The sequence below is a fragment of the Polyergus mexicanus genome, unplaced genomic scaffold (genome assembly GCF_030449975.1).
Source record: "Polyergus mexicanus isolate NDT 795.1 unplaced genomic scaffold, iyPolMexi1.0 SCAF_3, whole genome shotgun sequence".
NCBI classification, from domain to species: Eukaryota; Metazoa; Arthropoda; class Insecta; order Hymenoptera; family Formicidae; genus Polyergus; species Polyergus mexicanus.
Window position 1 is genome coordinate 7,134,536 of NW_027223323.1, and position 10,056 is coordinate 7,144,591.

Genomic DNA, 10,056 nt, shown 5'->3' on the forward strand with positions numbered 1-10,056 from the left:
AATTAAAGCGGCAAATCCCGTGGGCGCGTGTAGGTTATTTCTGCGCAATCGATCCCTGTTTATTTCCTTCAATTCTACGGTTGGACTTTTTCTTTTGCGGGCCGCCTGGTCTATATTTGACCCCACATTGGCTAAATTAAGTTATCGTTTAACGTAACCACGCGAAGTCCCGCCGAGGAATCGTGATTAAAAATAATTCAGTTTGATGAAGATCAAAGTCTTTCAGATTAGATTTTTACGAAAATTTTTCATGTCTTATTACATATTCTTCAATACATTTGATTCGTCCTCTGCCGAACTTTTTCATTAATTAACATTGTTACTTTTGCCGGTGACAGTGACGAGAATAAATAGTGCTTTTAATAATAAATTAATGAGAACGATAAATAATACGCAACGGAGATTATTATTATCTACGAAATAATAAATGGCAGATTTTTTTATATGAGAGATTATTATTAATTATCAGAAAAGTCATTAGTTAAAATATGTTAACGTTTCTCTCTTTCACAAAAAATATATGTAAAAATTATTATCAGAAAATTATGATTTAAAAAATTATTAAATAAACTCTATAAAGAATTCAAAATTTCGAAAATAATTTCTTTTGTATCAAAATATTTAATATCGCGCTCGGTGTTAAAAAAAGAAAGAAAGAGATTAACTGCATGATAAGAGCATTATTTTGCGAGTTCATCCGTATCAATTGTTATTAACTTCTCTCTTTTGTCGGTTTTAATTCCATCTCCGTCGTTTAATACTCTCGTTTTTGTTGTCTGTGTGTTTGTATACCGGATGGTAGCACCGGTGTCAGTTGCATAGTTGCGCTGCAACGTGCTAGTCGCATTTCGACGCGAGTATCGAGTAAGCATCACTGGAAGTGATCCATTATGCATAAGCGCGCTTGTTTCGGCCGACAAGGAGCCTTGAGCTTCTCCGAAGCGACTCGTAAAAGCACGAGCTATCTATCACGCGAGAAGACCGATGTCCGCAAGTCCGGGTAATGTGCCCCGGCGATAAATAGCGCGATTTATGCGCCCTTATACGCCCAATTCGGCGTCTCTCTACCTCTTTCTCTCTCCTCTTCCCCAAATAAGTCTCGAAATAGCAGACGCTGGTCTAGGAACGGCGTTGGTAGCGATTTTTCCTCGTCCGGCGCTCGATTCTTCCCCCGGACATCTAATGTTTCACTCGGTGGGGAGCAAATTTTTAACCCCTTTGTTTTGGACAGATCGCCGATAACCGGCGGCCCTTATTCGAATTACGTCGAATCGCGCGAATATGGTAGCTCTGAATAGATTCTTTGCAACAGAATTCTCGTTCCCGATTTTGATTGATATTTGCAAACAGGCAAATATCTCGCAGCTAATGATATCGCGGCAAGAAAAACAGTGTCCTTATGACATTTACGCTCTTTCTCCGTCTTTTCCAGGAATCGCTCGAAATAAGCGGATGGCGTTTTTTGTTTGTAAAACGCGTATGTTTCAAACTTTCTTTTTTTTTTTTGTCGTACAGTTCGGTAAATATGGGCACGGCGTTTCGTGTCGGCGTTAAATAGCGCCCTTATGCGAGCTCGCGCGCGATGTATTCTATTGGCCCTCTGGAAATTGCTCTTTCGAAGTAGCGATCTATCTGCGAATATAGCGACTCCTCTTCCAGTTGTTTTATTATTTTTTTTCCGTTGCCACTTTCTCGAAAGGGACAGGTAATTCGCGTTTGGAACGACGAGAAATATCGAGTCCCCTTTTCCTGGAAATACAATACATCGGGACATCGGTAGCCATATATAAATACAGTATCCTTGCGCGATTTTTCGCACCTTTTTCTCCCTCGAAATAGGAGACCGGCATTTTATTTCGGAACACTGGAAAACATTCAACTCTTTCGGGTTCTGGTTTTACTCTAAATACCCACTCAGTAAATAACGCTCTTATGCAAGTTCCACACCTCTTCTCTCTCAAATTGTTCGAAATAGCAACGAGTCTGTAAATAGCATATCCCTTTCACCCTCGGCACTCTCAGCAGGATTTTCATTTCCCATGAATTTCTCTCTCTCTCTTTCTCTCTCTCTCTCAACCGTGCATTTTATTCGAGATGTCGGAAAATTACAGGTTACCTCCTATACCAGATTTGCCGAATGGCGTGCAATACTAGTGATAAATAACGCCCTTATACGCTCCTTGTCGTCATTAAATTGCTGGAAACACGCACGCGACACTTTATTCAAAATGTTAGAACATTTTGAACGACTCTTATTCACAATTCTGTGACGCGTGAATATAATATATTATTAAATATATCAAGATTATATAAATGTCGTGAAATTAAATATATGTGAAATACAATTATTAAATATTCTCATTGCCAAAAGCGTGCGGAAAAAAAAACGCTTTACATTAATTCGAAAGACCTGTAAACTCACCTCGAACGAGGGTAAGAATGCCCAGCGGCATTACAAGGACGGCGACCATAAGATCCGTGATGGCCAGACTCATTAGAAAATAATTAGTGACGTTCTGCAGGCGTCGCTCCCAGGTAATCGCCAGGCACACTAGGATATTTCCCGCCGCTGTGCCGAGAACCAGGACCAGCGCCAGCATCGCCCACCAATTGTTAAGTCCGTCCTCGTTGTCCCTTTGGCCTCCGGCGGAATTCGCACTCGTCGTCTCCAGGTCGATCTCGCTGCTTTTCGCGGAAACGACATCCCACAACGGCGGATCGTAAGTATCCGCCAGGACGATTTGCACGGTAGTCGTTGACCTCGTCATCGCTCAGTCAAAACTTCTCCCACAAAAACACGCACTTTCACGGCACGCGGGGACGTTGCATCTGAAAGCGCACTGTTCAGCATCGTCGAAGGGATATCAAGATCCGTAAAAGTTGAGAGTCAGTTATGGGGAATGATATATAACAGTGTTTTATATATATTTCAAAAGATTAATCATTGAAAATATATCGCAAGGTTTTGAAGATTTATAAGATGAAAGGATGGAGGATTTACAAGGGATACACGAGCTATGTAATTAAGTAACCTAATTAAGAGACGTCATGCAATGGAGAGAGAGCTAAAAGAGGATCAAAGCTGACCAACATGATATATATATATATATATATTTCGAAATGAAATATTTCGGGGAACGAGAAATTTCAGGAACGCACGAGCGCGGAATATCGAGAGCCGAAACTAAAATTCTGAAACGACAGGAATTTAGGAAATAAGAATTCAACGTCGCAACAAGAATTTAACGTTTTGAGAATTTAAGTCAAGAATCTAATAAATTAAAATTTTGAGGACCTTAAGAATTTAGAAGTAGAATCCAAGGATTTAATAAAGATGAAGCTTCGAGGGTCCTAAAAATGCGGGCGTGAATGTTTGGGAGACTCGAAGATGCAAAGAGATCTTTGAAGGAATTCGAGAATAATAATTTGATGGTCCAAAAAAATTTGTGAGGCTTTTAAATTATATTATAATATTGCGTGTTTTTATTTTCGAATGTTTGTCTCGATTGTTCCTTCATAAGATTGCAAAGATATTTTTTGGAAAAAGACGGTTTCGTCTTGAAGATGGAAGAGGCCATTTTTGCTGCGTCTCGCGTGGGTATTGATAGCGATTCAATCGCATTGATGTGACTGATTAGACATGTCGGGTGATATATCGATATATCGATGGAAAGCGAGGATTACACGCTCAACAGGTTACATCGATGAAAGCGGTTCGTTCGTAAGAGCGATCGCGAATATTATCGCGGTGGATACGCGAGAGCGTTACTTTCAATTTTTGTCGCAATTAATTTGTCGCGTATTCAATTGGCTCGATAAAATCTCGAAAAATCTCGGATTTGAAGATATTTTACGTGTCATGAATCGATTTACAGTGAAACCCTTAGACAGCGAAACTCTAAGGTAAAATACTGAAAGGAGAAAAGTTTTTAAATGTCCTAAAGATGTAAAAATTGCACGAAAAGTTGTCAAATTTTAAAAATTAAAGTTATTTCAATATAAAGTTATTAATTTCAACGAGCGTTCTTTAGGGAATTAAAAAAAATTCGATGCTTCTTCTAATATCTGCTTATAAACTCGAGAAACAAAAAAATTTTTTAATGATTTTTTTAAAATGCAAAAATTTGGGAAAATAAAATAAATAGATAAAATACAATAAAATAGAGGACTTTTAAAAGAATTTTAAGAATTTAATTTTTAATTTTGATTAATTAAAAAAAGAAAAAAGTTTTCAAGGAGCAAAGTTTTTAGATAATTTTTCTAAGGATTTAAGAGCAATTAAGAGATTAAATCAATCAAAATATATTAATCAACAAAAATATAAATTTAAAGAAATGAAGAAGCCATAGCTTGAATGTCTTACAATTAAATTTTTTCTAGCTTTAGAAATGTAAAAAGGAAAAGATTGATTTAATTGAAAATAAAATATTAGAAAGGCCACAGTTTGGAAATCATAAAATTTTCTTAATTTTAAAAATCCAATTCGAGAAAATGTGAATTTAATGGGAAAATCAATCTCTTCGGAGAATCTTTCATCCGAAAAACGTGCAACTCCAAGGACATAATTCAATAAAACAGTTTAAATTGAAGAAAGATGAATTCAAGAGAGGATGTTGAAGAATTCGGGACTCGGGGGACGTGTGAAGTCTCCGCGGTTTCAGGAATTCAAATTGAGCAAAGCGAAAGTTAACGGAAACTCGAGGAGCCGTAATTTATCGAATACTTGGTTAAACCGCCGCGGTGGTTTGGCACGCACATTGCTCGGCGAACTCTTCCCTATCGTGTAGGGACACTCCGGGAAGGATTATTTGCACGCGGTGATTTTTTTTTTTTTTTTTTTTTCAAACGTCGATCCGCACGAGCGCGCGCGATAACTGGAGGAGGGAGGGGGTGGGTGGGAAGATCAGGTGGGTCGGAAATATGATAATTTTCGCGGAATCGGCCACACGGAAGAACGAGCAACGCGATCCACGGGGGTTGCTTTGCCGCGGACTACTGGCCCACTGGCTCTTATCTCGCTTACCAACCACCACCCCTAACCGGTTGCCTCCTCATACCCTGACGAGGGGGACGACGCGACGAGCATGCGTCGCCGCACGGCCTGCCCACATCGGGACACCTGTTCGTCCTCCGTTGTCACCCCGTCTTGTATTATTAGGGATGCGCGTTTGCACTCGTGCGCGAAATGCAACGTCTTATCAATAAATAAAGACGACAACACTTGCTTTTTCGACGAAAGTCGGTGATTTTTAATGCGCGTGAACATGTATTCCTCTCGTTCTAATTCTTTCTTGCTTTCCTTCCAGAAACCAATTTCTGAAAACCATTAGAGATATTATGTTACTAAAATGTTGAGACGTGCTCGTGTCACGAGGTGTGATACGTGTCGTTAAAAGTATATTTTCCCAACATCTAAATGGACATTTCTCCGTAAAACTTGGGAACGGTAAATTCTAGACACAGATGTGGTAAATTTTATTAAAACATTTTCGCTATGGAAAAGGAGCTGGTCGGAAAATGGAATTGCGTGGAGTACGTTTGTTAAATTTTGTTAGAAAAGAGAAATGTCTACGAGAGTAGAAGAGGTTATTAAACAGTTATTAAGATAACTTATTTAGACATTAAACGATTATATTTAAACGAGAACAAATGAGAAAAGGAATATATATAGAATAGAGATTATTTTTATTTTTCTAAATAAAATGTATGTTTTGTAAATAAGATTATAATATTTAAATATGTCAATTTCAAATCGCAATCTTCCTTAATTTTTTGATTCAATTTAATTTTATTTTATTTAGAGATGAAAAAGAAATTGTAATAATGAGATTTAAGAAATGATAAGATAATTAAAATAATCTTTATATATTTAGTTTAAAAATTCTCATTAATTATATACGAATTACGTTTATTGAAATATATATTGATAAGTGTTTTTAAGAAGCTTAGCTAATTAAAAATTAAATTGCAATTATAAAGATATACATTATTAAATGCATAAAATTGGATTTAATTGCATTTAATGAAATACATGTCTTTTAATCGCGAAAATTAGTGTTTATTAAAATATATTAGCTTTATCATTGATATATGTTATCAAATTACATTTATAATTGTAAGAATTCTATGTATATTTCTCTCACATGTGTTTTTACGAATTAATGCTATTTCTATTGCCTCATTTCGTAATCGGGGAATTTAAAGATGCAAAGAAGGTTGAATATTAAAGAGGGGATTGTAAAAAAAAAAAACCCTATTCGTACTCTTATATCTCGGACGACGCGTTTTGCATACTAATATCCCTGTTCCTGAAATTAATACGGTTCTGTTCAAGTATCGAATTCACATTGGCGTTATTTCCGCGATATTATTCTCCGATTTTCAATTTATAAATTTTATCGGTTTAAATCCTTCCATCTTGCTTATTATTTTTATAAATAAATCGATTATTCCTGACAGATTATATATCTCTGACATTAATATGGCCTTTTGAAAATTAAATTTAAATTTTAATTATCTCTGCAACATTATTTTTCTGTGTCAGAATTATTCTATTCATTCTTCCCTTTTGACATTTTTAGAATAAGAATAAATACACGCACATACAAAAGACGAGAGAATTTAATTTTTTTCTTCAAATTAAATATCGAGATTTGTAATATTGTGCACGTTAATATCATGAAATGAGTCTACTAATCATGAACTTTATAAATTAAGTACGAATAAATTTCCCGCTAGAAACGACTCGTACAAGAGCATTAGTAAAAAGCAATATAGTGTCCCGAGAATTGTGATAAAGGACGATTTATCGCGTCCTCGAGCCAATTTTTTGCTCGTGCGCGCGTGCGATTAAGGTACTTAAGTACGTGAAAGGACATTCCCGAAAGCCTTAGAAAATGAACGATATCCACGCACGCAGATTAAAAAAAAAAAAAAAAAAAAAACCGAGATGTGTTTTGATATCGCGTTCGAGATTTCACTTGATGTAGCTTATTTACGATTTCAGTGTCTTACAAGTCAGCTCCGTAGACGTGTTTCTCTTTCTCCTTAATGTGACGATACGAAAGTGCGACGAAACACTTCTGTCATTCTCTTCTATCTACTAATTTAACTAAATCTAATTTTAGATATTTATTAGTAACTCAATAAAATGAAATTCACGATTAAACGGAGATTTTAATCCTAATTATCTTAATTACATGAAGTGTCTCGTTTGTAAAGATACAATTTGATAAGAACAACTTTTCACCGAATTTGCACTGTTTCCGACTTGCTGTCGATACATGCAACTTGCGATGCATTCTCTGGCGGACTTTGTCGAAATTCTCTTCGCAACAATTAAGCAGACCACAAACCGCAACCTCGTTATTAAACGCACCATCACTTTAGCCGGACAACTTCTTGAGCCAGATTTAAGCTCGCCTTAATCCACTTAGGAATATCCCCGGGATCTCTGAACTAAATTCGCGATCTTGCAGAAACAGTTATCTTCGCGGGCCAATTGCCGAATTTGTTGATTCGAGACTGACAAGAGTGAATTTTCACATACGCTCTATTAAATTTATGCATTTATATATTTTCAATGTTCTTTCCGATCAATTAATTATTAAACCATTCTTTATTTTTGATTACAATCTTTGATTCTTGATATCAATGTCAGATTTTTTTCGGATCAGTGCAATTTTTTAACGCCGATTTCTTTCTAGAGAAATCAATAATTAAATTGAATTAGTTATTATTTCATGTTCCGGAATATCTTTAAAAATATTAACTATTATGAAAAAATTATACAAAAAGTGAATGAATGAGCTATCTTGATTAAGTTCTGTTGAATTTTATTATTTTCTTTTAAATTTTGTCAATATTTCCCGTTTTTCCAGTAAATTTTTTATTTATTAAACAAGGAAACATACAAAAGAAAGAGAGAGGAAACTTTCTTTTGTATGTTATATTTTTCTGTGTGTGTGTGTGTGTGTGTGTGCTATGGTATATATTTTACTCCTATCTTTATGGATTCCTCACTAGAAGAGGAATCTTGTATTCTGCGTTATGCGATAGATCGATGTGCCGAACACGATCATTTGCCTTCATCTTGCAGCCGCCTATTTATTGGCCTTAAATGTTTCTGATGCTTCTTGCGCCGAAAATTTCATTTCGCGCTCAAATAAATTTCTCGGTGATGGATTAACGCCATTTAGACGGGAGATTTATGTCGTCGAGATTTTTTCTCCTCTTTTTACGCCGATTTCTTATCTTTTCCCGGGATTCGCCATGAAGAATTGCACGGATCCGAAGCTCGAGAAAGAAGAATCAAAGAGAGGTAGAAAAAAAAAAGAATAATTAATGAATTAATTAAAAATAACATTGGAAATATACATATAAAAGCAGAAGTTCAATGAAAGGGGGATTAAATTTGGAGAAATTAAAACTGCGATATTTAATTATAATAAAAATAGAAATTTAATAATAATATGACTCGAGATAAAATAAAAAGAATATGGACTTTGCCGAAAACTTAATTTTTGTATAAATTAAAACATAAGTTTAATTAATAAAACTAATAATAGATTAAAAGTCACATGATCTCGATTCCAATTTTACCTGTTTTTTCAATTTCCTTTTTTTTTTTTTAATTTTCACGATAGCGCAACTTTGACGGGTAGTACGTTTAAGCGCCATAAATAATCGGCGCATAGATATTCGTTGAGGCACATCTCCCGCAACGAACCTGCCGCATGTCGTGCTACACACACGAGACGATGACGTTTTAGATCGATCGACGAGCCAAGTCACGTCAGGGCACTTCATTTCCGCAGGCCGGGCCCGCAATAAAGCAAGGAGAAATCCTATTTATCCTCCGTCACACGATATTCGAATCCGGCTGAATTAAATAAGCTCTGATTGCGAACGCGCACCGTTAAAAATGCTTGCCCACCGTCCGTCCGTCCATCCGTCCGTCCGTCCGTCCGTCCGTCAAATTTAACTTAGCGCCTGCATTAAGTTCAATTAGCCGAGCGAACGGAAATGAATCTCGTGCTGCGCATTACTCGATATATTAACTATTATATATGAATATATGCATAATCGAAATCCGAAGACTAAAGCAATTGCCGAAAATTACCAGAGTACTATAATTTAACGTAATCGTGTTAATCATGATATATTAATTATTTATATTTTATTAATTATTATATACATATATATATTTATGGATTTGAGTTTATTTAATGACGAAAAATTTAATTTTCTGTAGGCTATAAACAATACCTATAGCTTTTATAACAATCTAAGAATTAGTCAAAAAATAAATAAAAAGTTTATTAAAGAAAAAAATTTTAATTCCTTTTATATCGGTAAAATTCAGATAACTTGGGAACACGATATAGAATTGTTTTAATTTCCCAGCTGCGCTACTGTCATATTTAAATTACCCTCTCATCGCATTTTGTTAAAGTTACAAAGCGGAAGTTACGGAACGCTGGCGACGGTTAAGGACGAGCGAAAAGGACTAAAAGGTAATCGGGATGATGGGGTCATTCGCGAATTGATCGATCATTCCGCGCCTCTTTCTGCGTGATGTGAAACTCGCTCGAAATGAAGCTATTGTTCTCTCCACGAGCGGGAATAAAATTTTTGCGTATTCAAATTCGACCGCCGGCTGGTCGGTCGACTTTGTATGGCCATTTTCGGGAGTTCCCATTTCGCGGAAGAATCCCTAATGAATGGAGCTCGGTATCTTTGTGAAATCCGTTCGTTTTAATTAAAGGATTCTATTCGTCTTAATCTCGGTAAATTACTTTTAGAATCCGAAATAAATTCTTTTCCGCTAATTTCTCTTTTCCTTTTTAATTTTTCATTCGAGCGAACAAAAATCGAAAGAGTCGAGGAAGCTCAAAAAAGATTTACTTCTTCTAAAATTTGTGAAATTAAAAAATTTAAGTATATTTAAGCGTTCAGAAAAAAAAAATTAAAATTAGAATCTGCTAAACCGAGAAAATTGGCCGGACTATAGTATATTATTATTACTATTATTAATATAAGACTATATGCTATATA

The 10,056-nt window shown here is 35.7% G+C and overlaps 1 protein-coding gene across 3 annotated transcripts in view; it reads right to left on the reverse strand.

Annotated features, from left to right (window-relative positions):
* The window catches only part of 5-ht2b (5-hydroxytryptamine receptor 2B), a 43,477-nt gene extending 38,485 nt beyond the window's left edge, over nt 1–4,992 (reverse strand). The window contains exons 1-2 of one of the 3 annotated variants that reach the window (XM_070292587.1): nt 4,757–4,992; nt 2,423–2,829 (exon numbers count right to left, since the gene is read on the reverse strand). In XM_070292587.1, the coding sequence (XP_070148688.1) occupies nt 2,423–2,768 (346 nt within the window). In that variant the 5' untranslated portion in view covers nt 2,769–2,829; nt 4,757–4,992. Of the gene's footprint in view, nt 1–2,422; nt 2,841–4,723 lie in introns of all 3 variants that reach the window. The other 2 variants (XM_070292585.1, XM_070292586.1) reach the window with 2 other exon arrangements.
* Nucleotides 4,993–10,056: the final 5,064 nt, after the last annotated feature.